The 20,093-nt window shown below is 38.7% G+C and overlaps 1 protein-coding gene and 1 long non-coding RNA gene across 3 annotated transcripts; both read right to left on the bottom strand.

Annotated features, from left to right (window-relative positions):
• Positions 1-477: 477 nt before the first annotated feature.
• On the bottom strand, positions 478-20,007 carry LOC145314493 (uncharacterized). 2 transcript variants are annotated; one of them, XM_080154412.1, is made up of 5 exons: positions 19,795-20,007; positions 19,491-19,539; positions 1,691-1,752; positions 1,253-1,341; positions 478-1,101 (listed from the first exon to the last, which is right to left on the bottom strand). In XM_080154412.1, the coding sequence occupies exons 1-5, from the start codon at positions 19,852-19,854 to the stop codon at positions 1,041-1,043; spliced, it is 321 nt and encodes a 106-aa protein (XP_080010538.1). In that variant the 5' UTR covers positions 19,855-20,007; the 3' UTR covers positions 478-1,040. The 2 variants fall into 2 exon arrangements, with proteins under 2 accessions (XP_080010538.1, XP_080010537.1); XM_080154411.1 differs by having other exon boundaries at positions 1,253-1,344; positions 19,795-20,004.
• Positions 11,030-12,969, bottom strand: LOC145314494 (uncharacterized). The gene is made up of 3 exons (XR_013877787.1): positions 12,857-12,969; positions 11,883-11,974; positions 11,030-11,097 (listed from the first exon to the last, which is right to left on the bottom strand). It is a non-coding gene; the product is annotated as an uncharacterized LOC145314494 (long non-coding RNA).
• Positions 20,008-20,093: the final 86 nt, after the last annotated feature.

Here is a 20,093-nt window from a genome sequence, read left to right as displayed (position 1 = left end):
AAAAATTTCTCTTTTACAATATTATTATTTATTTTCTTGTAAACACCTATCCCTGCCACACTGTGTGAATTGGTTATTAAAGTAATTAACATTTGTAATTGCAAAATTTAAATAAATGACTAGAAAGAGTGCGACAGCCCCTATCATCGTTAGTGGACCTTTAATTTTATTTATGAAAAAATCTTGTATCTGCTCTCTTATGGGAGCTTTGAACATCCATGGCTCTTACTTTGAGCTTTTGTAGTGTCAACATAAAACATAAATTTTAGTATTATTGTCGATAACTTAAAAGTAATGCTGATTGTTGATAAAAGTGTCGACATAATAATAAACATCGATCAATAATATGACAGCAATGGTTCCTTTTGTTTAAGACTCATTTAAACTCAGTTTTGGAAGGATGCAAGGCTCTCCTGGACTTAACCTAACCTAACATAACACAAAATTACTTTTATTAATTATAAAAGTTTGGGGGGCTTAATAGTGATACACTAACGAATTATGGGACTTTATTACTCTAAAGTTATTACATTTGACATTGAATAAATTAAAATTCTAAAAAATACAAAATACATTATGTTATTTTAAAGTTGAAAATGATGAAAACGTCCAATAGTAGCGAAACTTATTGATCTGTTTACATCACAATTTTTTTTGCCGTCTAAAATACAACAGGAAATTTACCAAACAGCACATAAAAAATCTAGAGCATCTCAGTCTCTAAATATTTTAATGAAATGGCAAATATAAAATTCGATTATGATACTTTTAGGATATTTGAAGTGATTATTTGTATCACAGAGTTTAATTTTAAATTCAAGCTACAAAATGTAGATATAGGTATTTGTTATCATAGATACGGAAAGTGTCATGTGTATCGTCATGAAAATACGTCTAAATGCATCTCTTTCTTAGGGATTTCCTTGCATCATTCCTTTTTATGACGTCACGCATGACACTTTTCTTTTCTCCTTTGTTTTGTATAGTTTTTGTTGATAATGCTGGTTTTTAGATTATACTGAGCTAACAGTTTATTTTTATCATCTGGAACTTCTGCGCGCATTTTCGTCTTCGGAGGATTTTTCATCATAAATAAGGCTCCTGAAATAATAATACTAAGGTTTTATGCTATTTTATTTTCGGAATTTTGGCATGGGACGGTTTTCGTTCATTTCTTACTCCATTTTAGCCCCCCTGTTGTAAAGGGCAAAGTTGTTCAAGAATACGTGGATTTCTGAAAAACATATTTTACCTGAAACCCTTATCTAACTTCTGTTTCTGAGATCTTGAAGTTTTTGATTGAATTTCAACAGATTCATACAGCTGAGCAGCCCGCACACTTCTAACATATATTTTATTAGTTTTGGTTATTTTTAATAGTTCAAAGAGATAAATGTCGTCAAAGCTAAACAATTCTATTAAAGTTTATTGACTTAAACCATTGAAATTGCATATCGAGAACGTAAACACGTTTTGATAAGGTTCTTGATAAATTGTACATTATCATGGATGACAACCCCCAAAATATACTTTTAGAGTTTTGCAGTGAAGCTTCTCAGAGTAAAATCAAGTATCTCAAGGAAAGTAGTTATTTTTTTTTTAAATTACTCGAACAAATGATGACGGGCTAAAGTATAAAGACGCATTCTTGTTACTAAAACTACTAAAGCTACTAAAACAAAATTTTCCTGGCTGTTTGTGTTTTCTCCGACTGTTTTCTGTAGTAGGAATAGCATACTGAAGCTGCAACTCCTTAAACAAATAAATAAAATAAATTTTCTTTTCTTTGAAAAATTGCTTTTTTCCAACATTTATGACCGTAAAAATAGTCATTATTGAGATAAAAGTTTACACAATTTGGATAAAACTAATCAATATAGAAATTAAAACTTCCAACTTAACAAACATATTAATTAAAATATTTGGGTATAGTCCTTTCCATGACATCGCTCCATATGGGGCGATGATTTTCTATAGCTCCTTCAAGGAGCTATAGCATAGCCTCTTATCATATGGAGCGATGTGATAGCCCCTTTTAAGGAGCGTTCATATCGCCTCTTATGATAAGAGGCTATGCTATAGCTCCTTCATGGCCTCTTAATAGCTCCTTTGAAGGGGCGTTAATATCGCCTCTTATGATAAGAGGCTATACTATAGCCCCATGATGGCTCCTTCATAGCCTCTCCATCGCCCCTCCATAGTCCTTTACCTCCAGTGCCCCTTCATCGCTCCTTCATCGCCCCTACATCGCTCCTTCATCTCTCCTTCTTGAAATTTATATTAAATTGTACTTTGATGGCCCCTACATCGCCCCTACATCGCCCCTACATCGCTCCTTCATCTCTAATTCTTGAATTTTATATTACATTGTACTTTGATGGCCCCTACATTGCTCCTCCATCGCCCCTACATCGCTCATACATCGCCCCTACATCGCTCCTTCATCTCTCCTTCTTGAAATTTATATTACATTGTACTTTGATGGCCCCTACATCGCTCCTCCATCGCCCCTTCATCGCTCCTCCATCGCCCCTACATCGCTCCTCCATGGCCCCTTCATCGCTCCTACATCGCCCCTACATCGCTCCTTCATCTCTCCTTCTTGAAATTTATATTACATTGTACTTTGATGGCCCCTACATCGCTCCTCCATCGCCCCTTCATCGCTCCTACATCGCCCCTACATCGCTCCTTCATCTCTCCTTCTTGATATTTATATTACATTGTACTTTGATGGCCCCTACATCGCTCCTCCATCGCCCCTACATCGCTCCTCCATGGCCCCTACATCGCTCCTTCATCTCTCCTTCTTGAAATTTATATTACATTGTACTTACTTTGATGGCCCTTACATCGCTCCTCCATCGCCCCTGCATCGCTCCTCCATCGCCCCTACATCGCTCCTCCATCGCCCCTACATCGCTCCTCCATGGCCCCTACATCGCTCCTCCATCCCCTTACATCGCTCCTTCATCTCTCCTTCTTGATATTAATATTACATTGTACTTTGATGGCCCCTACATCGCTCCTCCATCGCCCCTACATCGCTCCTCCATGGCCCCTACATCGCTCCTTCATCTCTCCTTCTTGAAATTTATATTACATTGTACTTACTTTGATGGCCCTTACATCGCTCCTCCATCGCCCCTTCATCGCTCCTCCATCGCCCCTACATCGCTCCTCCATCGCCCCTACATCGCTCCTCCATGGCCCCTACATCGCTCCTCCATCCCCTTACATCGCTCCTCCATCGCCCCTACATCGCTCCTATATCGCTCCTACATCGCCCCTACATCGCTCCTTCATCTCTCCTTCTTGAAATTTATATTACATTGTACTTACTTTGATGGCCCCTACATCGCTCCTCCATTGCCCCTATATCGCTCCTACATCGCCCCTACATCGCTCCTTCATCTTTCCTTCTTGAAATTTATATTACATTGTACTTACTTTGATGGCCCCTACATCGCTCCTCCATCGCCCCTTCATTGCTCCTCCATCGCCCCTACATCGCTCCTCCATCGCTCCTACATCGCCCCTACATCGCTCCTTCATCTCTCCTTCTTGAAATTTATATTACATTGTACTTTGATGGCCCCTACATCGCTCCTCCATCGCCCCTTCATCGCTCCTACAACGCCCCTACATCGCCCCTATATCGCTCCTATATCGCCCCTACATCGCTCCTTCATCTCTCCTTCTTGAAATTTATATTACATTGTACTTACTTTGATGGCCCCTACATCGCTCCTCCATCGCCCCTACATCGCTCCTCCATCGCCCCTACATCGCTCCTCCATTGCCCCTACATCGCTCCTCCATCGCCCCTATATCGCTCCTACATCGCCCCTACATCGCTCCTTCATCTCTCCTTCTTGAAATTTATATTACATTGTACTTACTTTGATGGCCCCTACATCGCTCCTCCATCGCCCCTATATCGCTCCTACATCGCCCCTACATCGCTCCTTCATCTCTCCTTCTTGAAATTTATATTACATTGTACTTACTTTGATGGCCCCTACATCGCTCCTCCATCGCCCCTACATCGCTCCTCCATCGCCCCTACATCGCTCCTCCATCGCCCCTACATCGCTCCTCCATCGCCCCTATATCGCTCCTACATCGCCCCTACATCGCTCCTTCATCTCTCCTTCTTGAAATTTATATTACATTGTACTTACTTTGATGGCCCCTACATCGCTCCTCCATCGCTCCTTCATCTCTCCTTCTTGAAATTTATATTACATTGTACTTACTTTGATGGCCCCTACATCGCTCCTCCATCGCCCCTACATCGCTCCTACATCGCTCCTTCATCTCTCCTTCTTGAAATTTATATTACATTGTACTTTGATGGCCCCTACATCGCTCCTCCATCGCTCCTTCATCTCTCCTTCTTGAAATTTATATTACATTGTACATACTTTGATGGCCCCTACATCGCTCCTCCATCGCCCCTACATCGCTCCTTCATCTCTCCTTCTTGAAATTTATATTACATTGTACTTTGATGGCCCCTACATCGCTCCTCCATCGCCCCTTCATCGCTCCTTCATCGCCCCTACATTTTTCCTTCATCTCTCCTTCTTGAAATTTATATTACATTGTACTTTGATGGCCCCTACATCGCTCCTTCATCGCCCCTAAATCTCTCCTTCTTGAAATTTATATTACATTGTACTTACTTTGCTGGCCCATACATCGCTCCTTTTCCAAATTTATATTACATTCTACTTTGATGGCTCCTACATCGATCCTTTTCCAAATTTATATTACTTTGTACTTTGATGGCCCCTACATCGCTCCTTCTCCAAATTAGTATTACATTGCACTTTGATGGCCCCTACTTCGCCCCTTCATCGCCACTCCATTGCTCCTTCTCCAAATTTATATTACATTGCAACTTGATATCCCCTACATTACTCCTCCATCGCCCCTACATCCCTCCTTCCTTAAATTTGCAATACATTGCAATACATATGTGGTATTCACCATCCAAGTTTATGTATCCCTATCCCTGTTCACATTCCTATACTTCTCTGGCTGAGTCAGACCTCCACTTGTAACCGCCACTATACTCCATCCTGCTGTGTTGAGAGTTAGTTGATTGTTGCAGGCCAAAGAGTGAATACGCTTCCTCCCGTCTGCATTCGGTTAGATACAAGCCTATAAGTCTAGGCTGGCGGTATCTATATTTCCCACGTGTTTAAGTACGTCGTTTCTTACCTAATTAAGAAACAGGACGTCCAAGCCTTTAATTGATATCATATTAAATATATCCTATAATAATAATCCCATTAATCTGCCTATTTCTAACCAGTTTTAATTGTTTAATAAATGTGTATTTTTTAGAAATACCTTGTTATATTATTGATATTTAATTGTATCGAAGCTACTCTATACTCGTATTCCAGTCTGTCTGTACATCCCCTCATACGTCATTTTGGCGCAGTCTTGTCTACCACTCTATTTTTGAGGGGGGAAGGTATAGATAATTAGCGTTAGCGTACAGACAAAATTAAATTGTAAAGTAGCTTCGATTGCAAAGTGAAATTAATATTTTCCTGATAACTAAGTTTATTCACGGAAACAGTTTACAGTAACAATTTGTTACAGAATATTTCTAATAATTATTTCGTGGCAAACTGCCAAATAAAGATAAAAAGGAACCCGCCTTTTATTTTCACACTAGTATTTAATTTCACACATTTTCATATTTTCTCCTTAAAACAGGAAGAAAGGGATATTCCCAAGTTCTTAAATAAAAGTTTCGTGGTAGACAAATCAGTGTTAACGAACACTACACTCCAGCACCATGACCGATAAGAAAGGGGATAATGATAAAACCAAACCGCCGCCTCCGCCGGCTCCGGCCGTCCCTGGTACCTCGCAGCAGCAGCAGCAGCAGCAGGCTGACCCGCTTTCCCCTGAAAAAATCAAAGAACTCATATCGGAAGCGTTAAATGTTAAGTTAAACGAATACTCGTCACATTATAGAGATTTAATAAAACAAGAATCCGAGATTATGCAGCTCGAAATAGAAACAAAATGGGCAGGGTTTAAGGACACGGAATCACATCGCAGATTATTAGCCGACACCGACATTTTAGATCTAAAACGCAGAGTATCAAAACTCCCAGCGGACGGAAATCTTGGCCCATTGTTTGCGGAAAAAACGTTAAACGAAAGTCTTAACATGACTCATTTTAACACCATAGGTGATGATTCAATTAATGCCACGTTTTATGACCGGATATCGGTCCAGCAAAAGATAAACGTGGTTGAATGGGTCGCCAAGGATAGGATGACAGCCCCAGGTTGTATGGCCTATTCAATTGTAGGCTTTATAGGTCCGGCGGATAATGATAATTGGATGAATGTAAGAGAAACTTCTCTAACGGAATATGAAAAAACCTTGCTAGAAAGGATTCCCTTTATCCCTGATAGGATTAAGTCGTTAGAACCCCTCCGTAGACCTACAAGGTCTGCACCCAATGTAGCAACAAGACCCTCTACAAGAAATACGCCAAACACAGGCACAGCCGCAACGGCAACAACTAGCGCCGCCGACGATGACTTTATTAAAGAATGCTTTATTAAGGGACAAAAATGGGATTCCGATTTTGCGAGGGATGCCCCTAGGTGGGACGGTAGGGCTGACTTTGATAACTTCTTTTCTAATATGTGGAGGGTTGCAAAGACATACAGAATCTGTGACCCAATTCTTTTTAAGGATATTTTATACCAGCGAATTTATGACTCTAGAGGGGAACGATTAGGTGACTTAATTACGCCTGAAAGAAATCAGGCCTTATCTGCTTTAAGTTATTACCTGATGATTAGGAGGCTGGTCACTCCTTTCTCGGATCCAGAAGTAGCCTCTCAGTACTTCTACAACCTAAAACAGGAGACTAATCAACCCCTTGACACCTATTTTGAAAACAAACTTAGGGTGTTCAAACTCATGAATCCTGGCCTCATACCTAAAAAGAAGTGGAAAGAATTCTATCTTAACGTTAGCAAAAATCTGCTGTATACCAACCTTGCCATGGACATGGCCAATTATGTTGAGAGTATGCAATTTTTGGACGATTACAACGCTTACTTAAATAAACTTATTAATCTCGGACAAAGATACGTTAACTGGGATGGGTCCGGCCATATTAGCAAGGAAAACCTTTCGGCTTGCTATTCTCAAGCCATGGAAATGTTCCTACCTAAAAATTCTGCGGAAACGAAAAAACAACCCATAATCAGCATTATCGAAGATAATATCCCCACTAACACGGCAATGTATAAGGAAAACTTAACCGAAGAACCTGACGAGGTTCCCTCTTGGGTAGATCATGAGGATGATCCTATTGCTTGGGATCAAATCGAGGGCGTTATAGGGGCCTTTAATGGGAGGAGTAAAAATATTAAATGCTGGCATTGTAATATCCCTGGCCATGTAGTGCAGAATTGCAACAAAAAGAAAGCTGGGGAGCCCCCAAATCCTGAGTCCCGCTTTGGTAAAACACGGAGTAAATTCACGCCTAGAAAAGCTCCAAGTAATAGTAATAAAATACCTGAGCAGTATGCGCGTAAAACTATCAACCAAATGGATCAGGAAGCCAGCGAAGAATCTGAAATAGATAAATATGTACAAGCGATTGTTAAAAATCACGTCCACTAGATGTAAAAGTGGATTTATGCGATATTAATTGTCCCTGTCCCAGAAAATAAAAATTTGCTGAATGAGTTTCATATTTTGATATGAAAGATAAACAAAATATCCCATGCCAAGCTAAGCTTGCAAATTCCTTAATATCAAATATCCCTTGCCAAGCAATGCTTTGGCGCGAAAAAATAAAACAAATTATTGTTATTAAGCCTGACTAAGCAACACAAAATAAACTCCTCCCCCTCCTTTCCCTATCCAAATGTAGCTGATACAGGAAATTGGGGGAAATAGGGAAGTAACCTGAGGAGCATTTCACATGCACTTAATATTTCCATTTTTTTTTAAAATCTAATAGTCTTTATCAAGAAGCTAATAAGTGAATACCTATTTTCTATTTAGTAGTATTTATTTTTAATATCGCATGACCTATCTAAAATGTAAATATCGTATATTTTGAATGTATATATATTAGAATCTAAAACATTCTAGTTAAATTTTTAACCGCTAGGGGAACTTAAGCGAATTATCTGTATATAAACAATGATTCTTGAGTTGAACCCTCAGTATCAATTTTATCTGAGAGTTGCTCACTCTTAGCCTCTGATTTTTGTAGCTGAAATATCTCAGCAATTATGTATAATAACTTATCCATATGGATAAATATTATTGCATTTTGTACAGTGACAATAATAGAACTATATTTAATTTATTATGTATCCGAAAGATGTCGCCTAGAATGCTACCGCGGTCCGTATAAGTAAATGATAAGATTAAGAAGGGGGGGGGTCTATGGAAAATCTGTATAAATACAAGCAAATTTCCAAATCTAATTCAGTTGTCCTTCAGTTCTTTGTTGTTATCATTTACTCATTTTTGAGCTGCAATCAAGCAGCATTTAAAAATTAAAATCTTTAATCACTTAAGATGTGATTAATAAAATCTTAAAACATTTTGATTAAATTATTTTCCGCTAGGATTACTAGCAGAATGAAATAAAGTTAGTTCTATTAGCTTCCGCTAGGATTACCAGTGGAATAAAAAGTCTATATAAAAGTGAATGCACATTATTAATCGAGGCCAGTTACTATCAAAGCAGTTACTACAAACCACATCCTATTTCTTTAAGCTGATTTCAGCATTAATTATACTCTAGTAAATATATAAACTTGTTCTACCCCATAGGTGGAAAAATTAAGTATAAATACTAACAATATCAGAATAATAAACCAGTCATCATTGACCCTCTTTATTATATTAGCCATATCTAATAATTTTTGAGCTATAATTTAGCGCTAACCTTAAATTATTTGTATCGTGAATCAGATACTGACTAATGACACTATATTTTGTATAAATACAGATGTAAGTCAAAAAATAAGTCAGTCTGTTTTTAATGTCTTGTTAGTTGCAAGCTGAACACTTATTTTTAAGCTACTTTGTAGCCCTTCAATCTTTTAAAACTTTTTAGTTCAGTTTTATTCCGATAGGTTTCTATCATATATCCAAGTATATAAATAAGGACCCGTATTAAAGTTAAGTAGTTTCTTTAGAACTATCAACATTCTCATGCTTATTGAGAAATTTCTGGAGCTGAAAAGCGCTTGATAAAAAAAAAAAAAAAAAAAAAAAAAAAACTTAATGAAACCCAGAAAGCTATACAAAATTATTTTAACAATTAACCATATTGTTAAAACATTTCATTATTTAAAAAATTTCGACAGACAACTATACCTGGAACACAGGAAGTCTCTGTGTGAGGATTACCATCGTCTAACCGCTGAGGTGGGGATTTTGGAAAATATGCATCTTAGGCTTCGACTAAAAATATAATTTATTTTATAATGCCTATCTGTGCAAAACTAAAAGTTCTTAATCCCGTGGGGGGGGAATTCCTGCAACACGCTTTAGTGGATACAGGAAACAACTTTAGGTCCCTTATTTCTAAAGAAATCTTAGATGATAACAAAATCACATTCACCCCCGCCAATCTTAGCGCTCTGTCTGTAGATTTAAAACCAGTAAATATCATAGGACACGTGAGTTTAAAATTCAGCTTTGATGGGTCAGATAAAATATTCGAAGAAACGTTTTATATCCCTGAAACGACGTCTAAAATTATAAATCTAGGATATGAATTTCTCAAAGTTAATCGAATTAATTTGTTACTAGATAAGTTCTCCTTTGAGCTCCCCACTGGCGAGCAAATTCCCATAGAAAATTCAACAATTAATATAGTTGAAGAAAGTAAAAACATACCCTTAATTCCTACAAATAATGTTCATACGGAACAAAACTCCCTTATCCCGGGAATAAATTGGAGTAACCAGGGGGGGACTGGGACATTAAAACAAAATAAAACATGCGTAAAGTTAGCAAAGAAAACAACATTCTTGCCGGGGGGGAATACAACGGTGATAACAATTCCTATTCATCAGAAAAATAGGAAGCTGTATATATCCCCAAATAATTCTAAAATGACAAGCCATAACGGCTTAATGCTTATGGAGGGTATTTATAATGTAAATGAGAAGGGAGAATGTTGGGTAAATTTTGTCAATTTAGCAGGAAAAAATATTACCTTATTGGATAACGTTAAAGTTGGATATTGCTTTGAATTCAATTCAGATTCCCCAAATTCCTGCAATAAAAGTATTAATCAAATAAATGAATTGTCAGGAACTACACTTCTTAAAAGAATTAAATTCATTAAAGAAAAATTAGACTTAGAAAATAGTGATCTTATCAAAAATAACCCAGGGATGAAGGAAAAGGTAGTAAAATTATGCCTTGATCATTTCGATATATTTTCGGTTGACGATGCCGATATCGGTAACTGCAATCTCTTACAGTATAAAATAGATTTGATCCCCGGGGCTAAACCTATTAAGGCTAGAAACATTCAGTTAAACCCATTATACGAAGCCAAATTAAAAGAACAAATTGAAAATTGGCTAAGGGGGGGCGTCATTGAGGAGGGCTACAGCGAGTGGTCCTCCCCAATCTTTGCGGTAAAGAAAAAACCAACGGCTGGGGGGGAAGGCAAGCTTAGGTTCGTTATCGATTTTCGTGCGCTTAATAGTGTAACACGAAAAATTAATTGGCCCCTTCCCCTGATTTCTAGTAATTTAGAAAAATTAGGCACTGGTAATGTATTTACCACCCTCGACTTGACTAGCGCATTCCATGCGCTAGCCATTTCGAAGGAAAGTAAACACTTGACAGCGTTCACAGCCCTTAACAGGCAGTATCTTTTCAAGAAACTGCCGTTCGGACTGTGTAACGCGCCAAGTGTTTTCTGCCACTTGATGGACAGAGTTCTAACCCTTATCCCTGGCTTATATGAATTTATAATTTCTTACCTTGATGATCTTATTATATTCTCAAAAAATGTTGAGGAACATCTGAAACATCTCAGAAAACTCTTCGGAGTCCTAAAAATAGCAAAACTTAAGTTAAATCTAGCCAAATGTAAATTCTTCACATCCGAATGTACATATTTAGGTCATATAGTCAGTTCCCAAGGACTTAAAATGAACCCCGAATATTTAGAACAAATTAAAAATTGGAGCAGGCCCAGGACAGGCAAGGAACTCCAGCGTTTCCTGGGCTTCTCCAATTATTATAGGGCCTATTTCCCAGCCTATGCAAAAAATTCTTGTACCCTAGACGAACACAGAAACGATAAAGTTATCGAATGGACCAATTCCCTATCAAAAGATTGGGAAAATTTCATAAATATGTTCTCAAATTCTATAAGTAAAGGCTATCCCCAGTGGGATAATCCTAACCCCTTTATAGTAGACGTAGATTTTTCTACGAGTTATTTCGCTGGAATTCTCAGCCAAAACCAGGGGGGGGAAGAAAGAATTATTGGAATATGTTCCAAAAAATGTAACGGGGCAGAGAAAAATTATCCAAGTTATAAAGGCGAATTAGCATGTCTAGTATTTGTTCTTAAAACCTTTCTTCATTATTTAAGATTCAGAAACTTTATTGTGCGTACAGATTCGATTTCCTTAGTTCATTACAAAAAATGGCAAAAAGGAACAATAAATGGCGTAACTTTGAGATGGATTTTCTTCATCCAAAGTTTTGACTTTACAGTAATTCATCGAAAGGGTAGGGACCATTGCAATGCCGACAATCTATCTAGAGGGCAATTTTTATGCAAAGAACATAAGGAAACCGATTGTGAAAAATGTACTAGCTCATTTACCTTGGATCCTTATGAACAGGATTGCCCATACCAAGACCAGATTTTTGAGTTACATTCGGCTTCGGAAGTCGGTGTGAACAATGTTTGGCAATCTGAAACACAAAAAGATCAAGTATTATCTAAAATTCGTAGGTGGATATTCGAAAAAAAAGAAGTTGTCGAGTTTTGAAAAATCTGAACTAACCGGCCGGAAAGAGGTCCTTTTTAAATTAATAGAACATTTATACGTTATGGAAGGACTTCTAATATTTAGACAACCCCTTAGCAATGGAACATTCATTGAAAGACCCGTCGTACCCATTGGATTATATAATAAAGTTTTTGAATTGGCACATAATAATAGTATAGGTCACAAGGGGGTTAATGAAACAACACGCAAGATAAATGAAAGATTCTTCCTTATAGGAATTAATAAGTTTGTCGAATCACGCATCAAAAATTGTATTACCTGCCTAAGAAAAATAGGGCAGGTACCTAAACACAAACAACCTATCACCCATTCAGCCATTAGTCACGAGATTTTTGGCCAGGTGTCAGTAGACCTTATCGGTCCTTTAACCCCTAACTATTTTCAAGGACAACATGTCCGTTACATATTTATCCTAGTCGACCTATTCTCTAGGTACATTATCGCTCACCCCATCAAGGACGCCACCGTGGAAAGCACGGTGAAGGTCATCCTTGAACAGGTGGTACCCATCTACGGCTTATTTCGGTCATTGAGGAGTGACAGGGGAACAAATTTTACTGGGGAAGTTTTCAAAAAAGTTATGGATGAACTAGGTATCGAAACTAAACTTATCCCCCCAAGAAACCCTAATAGTAACCCATGTGAAAGGCATAATCAAAGCATTTATGCAGGTCTAAGATCAGATGACCGATTCGAAAGTAAAGACTGGGCAAGAAAATTAGCTTTGACCACTTTTGTAATTAACTCTAGTACGTCTAGAAGAACGGGGTATACGCCATATTACCTTATGTTCGGCAGACAACCAACTCTCAATCTCGATTTCTTTTCTCCAATCTTGCAGAAAAGGCAGGACATTGACTGCAGGTCTTACTTAAACTACCTAAAAAATTTGGAAGAAATTATTGCACAGGTTTCCAAAAGATCTAAGATCTATTTAGAGTTTCAAAATAAATCTAGGAAGGCTTCATCTCCCCTTTTCGTTAACGACGTGGTCTTTGCATTTTTTAACCTAGTCAAGATAGGGGTCAGTAAAAAATTGCAATCTTTCTATGGGGGTCCTTTTATTGTAACAAAAAAATTCTCAGAGGCCCTTTTTGAACTCAGTCCCTTTGGATCAAATCCAATAAAAACTAACCAAGTTGTTAGTAGAGATAAAATACGGAAAATAGATTCTAAAATAGAATTATTGGGGGAAACACTTTCCTTTAACGTCTTTCCTATTGAGGAAATCGTCCCGTCTGAGGAAATAACCTTAACAATAGATAATACCGGGCAGACCGAAATAAACGATAATAAAGGTATGGAAAATGACGATTTTACCTACCTAGATAACGATGGTGACGATTTTATAGAAGGAAACCCTGAAACTAGTCAGGATTTACCCCAGGGGGAGGTGGATTGTGATGGGGGAGGGGATATAATGGAAAAAAACTCACCATTTGAGTCACAGCCCAATGACCAAGAACCCCCTGGCGCAGATCGGTCATCCGGTCCTCAAATCCACGTCAAAAATAGTTTCTTGGAAGAAACCGTCCCGTCCGAGGCTTCTTTCTTCGCACAAAGACCCAAACAATCCAGCCCTGAAAAGGTTATTAACGTTAACAAACAAAGCATAGTACCCAAGTATATATTAGAAGAAGAAAGAAAAACTAGGTCACAAGGGGGGGATAACCGCATACATGTCCAAATCGGACTGCATAACCCAATTAAAAGGAAGAAATAAAATGTATATAAAATGTATAATTATATAAAACCAAGGTGGCAAATGTATATAGCTTAATCTACGTATGTATAATAACGAAAATAAACAAAAAAAAATATATGTTAAAACTAACTAATTAACATATTTCAGAGAAAAACGAGAAGCATAAAAATAAAATGCAGCATCATTTGGCAAAGGCACCAGGAGCTCGAGGTAAATTTATTTTGGGATTCTTGGGGCTTTTTATTATTTTGGCAAAATCAAATGCGTCCGAAATAATACAAATAGATGCGACTCAATGTGTAGCAAACGAAAATCCGCGTTTGAAAATCTCTGAATGCGCTGCGTTTCTTAATATTACTAATATTGAACAAAAACAATTTCACCTGCTGCAAAAGGTTGAAAGAAAAATTATACCTGGAATTCGTTGCCACCTCCGAACCAGTACTCATTACTGGTATTGTGGCAGATATAGCCACATACACCTCGCTGCTCCAGCACTCGTGGAGATACCAAACCTCGTAACTTATGAAGACTGTTACACCATGTCCAAAACTAAAATATTTAACTTTGAAGGGAAATCAGTCTCAGTGTATGAACACCAGATGTCATACACACGTTTCCTGGTAAACGGGACACTTACTTACCCCAACGACCTCCTTAACGGCATCGACCCCGCCTGCGAGGGAAACGGCGTAAACATTAACGGCATTTTTATCCCTGGGACATTTGAGGAAAAACAAATAGGGGTCCAGGCTGAGCCTGTTGAATTATTACAAACAAAAGCGGGCTGTTACCTGGGCAGTCACTGGGTGGGAAACAATTGTTTAGATCACAATCTGAGAATAGGCTACGATAGAATTATCTCAGATGATAAAACTGATAGCGCACAAAAATTCACTTCTCCTTGGCGAACGGTAGACATTTTTAATATTTCATTGTTTACATTTGAAGGAGAACAGGGTGCCCAAAAATATCTAGTGATCGATCCCCAAATTACTCTAGCACTAGAACTTAAAGATAAAAAACATTTTGAAAGTCTAATTCCCGAATTATTTTATTACAAAACTAATATTGATAACTTAATGGTATGGTTCACAAATTCTATAAAACCATATTTCCCACCCTTAAACGCTAAAGAAAAAGATGACATGTTACCACTAGAGATTTTCTATTCCTACCAACAATATAACAAATTAATTGTCCCCGAAACTCGCTGTTTACAGAACCATTTTCTGTCTAAAAGCAGTATTCAGACTCATCGTAAAAAACTAGTTAGGGCGCTCGGTGAGCTGGATTTAGTAATACAGTGCGATAGTCTTAAAATCGATGTTTCTTTGGGAGAAAATTTACCCTGTTTTGTGGATCATTTTTCGGTTTCAATCAATAATAAGACTATGGGAATATCACCATTTTCACGCAGATTGGTTAACACCACCCATTTAACCCCGACTAAATGTTCCGAAAATCCAATTTTCTTACATTTGTACCAAGGAAAATTCCTTGGTAATCAAGGGCAGGGTATGCAAATACTAAATGTAAACCAATATCTTATGGATAAACCGATCAGCCTATTTCTATATCATTCTTGGCAAAGCCTAGAAAAAACTAATTTCTCAGAAAGTGCCGAGGAATTATACCTCAGCCAACTTGCCGCAGACTCCAATAATTTTGAAGTAAAAATAACTGACTCCTGGTTTATTCAAACGTATCATAAGGTGGTTGATTTTCTATCCAGTACTTGGTATCATATAGTGCTTGTAGTAGCAGCCATCCTTACAGGAATAGGGTCGTTATTATGCGTCGCTTTTATCATCTACATATTAGCCTGCACCAAAATTCACGCGTACAAAGAAGGAGGTACGAGTGAAACACACGAATTGCGGGATTTTACAAATAATGGGGAAAACTAATCCCCAAAAACGGACGACCTGTATCAAACATATATACATATAAGATTGTCGTCCCTAAAGGTCGTCTTTGTAAAAATATTTCCTTATTCGGTATAAGGAATTAATGACCCTTAATTTTAAGTTTATTATTTTTGTTTTAGGATATCCCAGGCGGAATTTTTCAAGGGGTTTTCACCACTCCCATGGGGCCGGCCACTCTTCATACCGTCGAGAATATGAAGAGGCACCCTTTTACAATGAAGAGGACTATTATTATGACAGCAATCATGGTTATCCCCAGGGCGGCCCTGAGGAAGCCTACTATGAACCTGATGAAAACAGGTATCAGCCGCGTGTAAAACCGCCGCGCAACCCTGAAAACCTCAGTGAACTGCAATGTGTCTCAAGATCGATCCACGTTTACCGCACCGCGAGAAAAGATGTTCCAAAGGAACTCCTTGACTTGCAAGAAAAATTGCGGCAGGCTAAAAACTTAGAGGCCAACGAATATTCCGATAAAGCCAGGCCTAGGACCAGGCCTCTAATGGAACAAAATAGGGGAGGGGAACCGCAAAAAAATCGGGTGGAATCGCCACCAAAACGTAGTGCCTCACCTGAATTGGAGGTAGTCGCCGTAAAATCTGCCCCAAAAGCGGTAGAAAAACGTCCGCCAACACCAACAGGCAGCGGCGGCCCAGTAGCCAAAAAGGCTAAGGTGGAAATTCAACCGCCTCCATTACCCCCTAAAAAGAAAGAGACATTAGCAGAAAGTAAAAGTGAGCCTAAGGCTTTCTGGGTGACTGCTGAGGAATGGAAAAAAGTCCTATCCTCCACTGTAAAAGAAGCAATGGAGGAAGCTCTTCTCCCCTTCCAGAGAAGTCTGGAATCTAAAATTGCTAGCAATGCTTCATTTGTTGAGAAAGCATATATACAACATGGCAAGCGCCTTATTGAAATTTCCGCAGAATTACTGCGGAACCGCAAAACTTTGCGCGAAAAAATTCGCACTGTCTCTGAGGACTCGACCGTTGAGTTAAAATCACGAATGACCACGGTTATTGAGGCCACTAGTCGACTGTTAGACCAAAACTCTGACAGGGTAATTAAATATATTAATACTCGTTGTAATGTAATGAATGTACCTGGGCAGAATGTGGCGACCATAGAGGCATCCCTTCCCGCTGGGGACGTACCCCGGCCAGATGATGATGGAGTTGAGCTGATTTCTCATTATGGCGGTTCTGAGTGCTCTGATGAGTACAGGCCCACCGATAGAGAAGGCAATCCAGAGGTCCTGGATCCTGCAGAGGAAAACAGTGACACAGAGCTCGATGCTCAAATCAGTGAGCTCTTTCCATCTGGAATTGATCTACCTGTTAATCCACAGGCTGGCGCTGCCTCTGAAGATCCAGTAGCCACTGCTCCCTGTGAGGGCATGTTGGCCCTCCAGAATGCTGTTGCTCCAGAGCCTCCAGCAGCTCCAGAAGATCCTACTTCCTCTGAACCCAATCCTGTTGATATCGTAGAGAGGGCTATGGCCGCAATCGAAGAACCTGCGAGTACAACATCAACCCGCAGAAGCCGGCGTGCAGGTCAACTGTGAGGGAATATTTCATATTCCCTCAGAGGGGGCAAGTGTGGTATTCACCATCCAAGTTTATGTATCCCTATCCCTGTTCACATTCCTATACTTCTCTGGCTGAGTCAGACCTCCACTTGTAACCGCCACTATACTCCATCCTGCTGTGTTGAGAGTTAGTTGATTGTTGCAGGCCAAAGAGTGAATACGCTTCCTCCCGTCTGCATTCGGTTAGATACAAGCCTATAAGTCTAGGCTGGCGGTATCTATATTTCCCACGTGTTTAAGTACGTCGTTTCTTACCTAATTAAGAAACAGGACGTCCAAGCCTTTAATTGATATCATATTAAATATATCCTATAATAATAATCCCATTAATCTGCCTATTTCTAACCAGTTTTAATTGTTTAATAAATGTGTATTTTTTAGAAATACCTTGTTATATTATTGATATTTAATTGTATCGAAGCTACTCTATACTCGTATTCCAGTCTGTCTGTACATCCCCTCATACGTCACATAGATGGTAACTAAGAAGAAAACAAAATAAAAACTTAATATATTTTTAATATATTTATATGGCCCCTACAACGCCCCTTCTACAAATAAAACATCATTTTACCTTATCTGAAAAAAAACATAAAAAAAACAAAATAAAAAACTCAATATATTTTTTTAATATATTTATTAAGTAATCTATTCAAATGAGTAATCTAACATTGCAATTTAAAATAGAGGTCATAGATACAAGGAGAAGCTGCTATAATACAAGGTAGAATGTCAGTCTGTCTATCCATCTATCCATCTATTCATCTATTCATCTATTCATCTATTCATCTATTCATCTATTCATCTATCCATCTATCCATCTATCCATCTATCCATCTATCCATCTATCCATCTATCCTTCTATCCATTTGTCTGTCTATCCATCTATCTATCTGTCTGTCTGTCTGTCTGTCTGTCTATCTGTCTGTCTGTCTATCCATCTATCCATCTATCCATCTATCCTTCTATCCATCTGTCTGTCTATCCATCTATCTATCTGTCTGTCTGTCTGTCTGTCTGTCTGTCTATCTGTCTGTCTGTCTATCCATCTATCCATCTATTCATCTATCCATCTATCCGTCTATCCATCTATCCATCTATCCATCTGTAATGTAATATAAATTTCAAGAAGGAGAGATGAAGGAGCGATGTAGGGGCGATGTAGGAGCGATGAAGGGGCGATGGAGGAGCGATGTAGGGGCCATCAAAGTACAATGTAATATAAATTTCAAGAAGGAGAGATGAAGGAGCGATGTAGGAGCGATGAAGGGGCGATGAAGGAGCGATGTACGGGGCGATGGAGGAGCGATGTAGGGGCGATGGAGGAGCGATGAAGGGGCGATGGAGGAGCGATGTAGGGGCCATCAAAGTACAATGTAATGTAAATTTCAAGAAGGAGAGATGAAGGAGCGATGTAGGGGCGATGGAGGAGCGATGAAGGGGCGATGGAGGAGCGATGTAGGGGCCATCAAAGTACAATGTAATGTAATTTTCAAGAAGGAGAGATGAAGGAGCGATGTAGGAGCGATGAAGGGGCGATGGAGGAGCGATGGAGGAGCGATGTAGGGGCCATCAAAGTACCATGTAATAAAAATTTCAAGAAGGAGAGATGAAGGAGCGATGTAGGAGCGATGAAGGGGCGATGGAGGAGCGATGTAGGGGCCATCAAAGTACAATGTAGTATAAATTTCAAGATGGAGAGATGAAGGAGCGATGTAGGAGCGATGAAGGGGCGATGGAGGAGCGATGTAGGGGCCATCAAAGTAAGTACAATGTAATATAAATTTCAAGAAGGAGAGATGAAGGAGCGATGTAGGGGCCATCAAGGAACTCAGATATATATATAAAATCGTGAAGGGGCCATGAAGAGGCGATATTTTATTAAATAGCCCCTTGGGATAAGAGGACATATCATTACCTCTTTAGAAGGAGCGATTATGGAGCGATAAAGGATCATTTAATCGCCTCTTAGGGCAAGGGGCTATCAAATCGCTCCTTTCAAGGAGTCATAACATCGCCTCTTGTTATAAGGGGCTATTAAATCGCTCCTTTCAAGGAGCCAATACATCGCCCCTTGTCATAAGAGGCGATCAATTAAAATCATCGCCCCATATGGAGCGATGTCATGGAAAGGACTATACCCAAATATTTTTAAGATGCATTGAAGTTTTGTTAACAAAACTAATATTATATTTACCTATTCCTCCAATAAGAAGCATTGCACAGGCCACCCCTAATACACATATCTGAACAAATAAAAAGGGTTTTTCTTGTATCCTAAGGCCCTGATGAAATAAAACTGTTATTAGCTAGAACCACATATGTAAGTATACATATCTATAAAAAAAACAATTCGGTATCTAAAAAAATATCTGTATAAATAAAAAATCCTTTGCGGGGACATAGAACCTTTGTTTAGTATTTGTTTCATAAGAATTATGTGTGATTTATGTTATAATCATAATTATATTTCAAATCTTCAAGAAATAAACTTAAATTACCTCCCAAAAATGATTTTCTTTGTCGATGAATATTGCATTATTTGTCTTCACATCAGACATTTTCACCTAAAATCCAATTTAGAACATTTTTATGTCTTTCAGATGCCGGTAACTACGATCAATCCAAATGTAAACAAACCAAAACCATGAAGTCCTGAACAAAAACAAAAGAAAAAGGTAAAACATTTTTCAGTCTTGGTGGCTGGGAATGAACATTAAATTAAAAGAATAGAGGGGACACGAGCAATATGTAAACATTACCGATGGGCTGGGGACTCTGTGCCATCAGCCAATAGCGT

Source organism: Acartia tonsa, chromosome 3 (genome assembly GCF_053477335.1).
Source record: "Acartia tonsa isolate MP-2025a chromosome 3, ASM5347733v1, whole genome shotgun sequence".
Taxonomy (NCBI): Eukaryota; Metazoa; Arthropoda; class Copepoda; order Calanoida; family Acartiidae; genus Acartia; species Acartia tonsa.
This window is presented reverse-complemented; position numbering and strand designations above follow the sequence as displayed.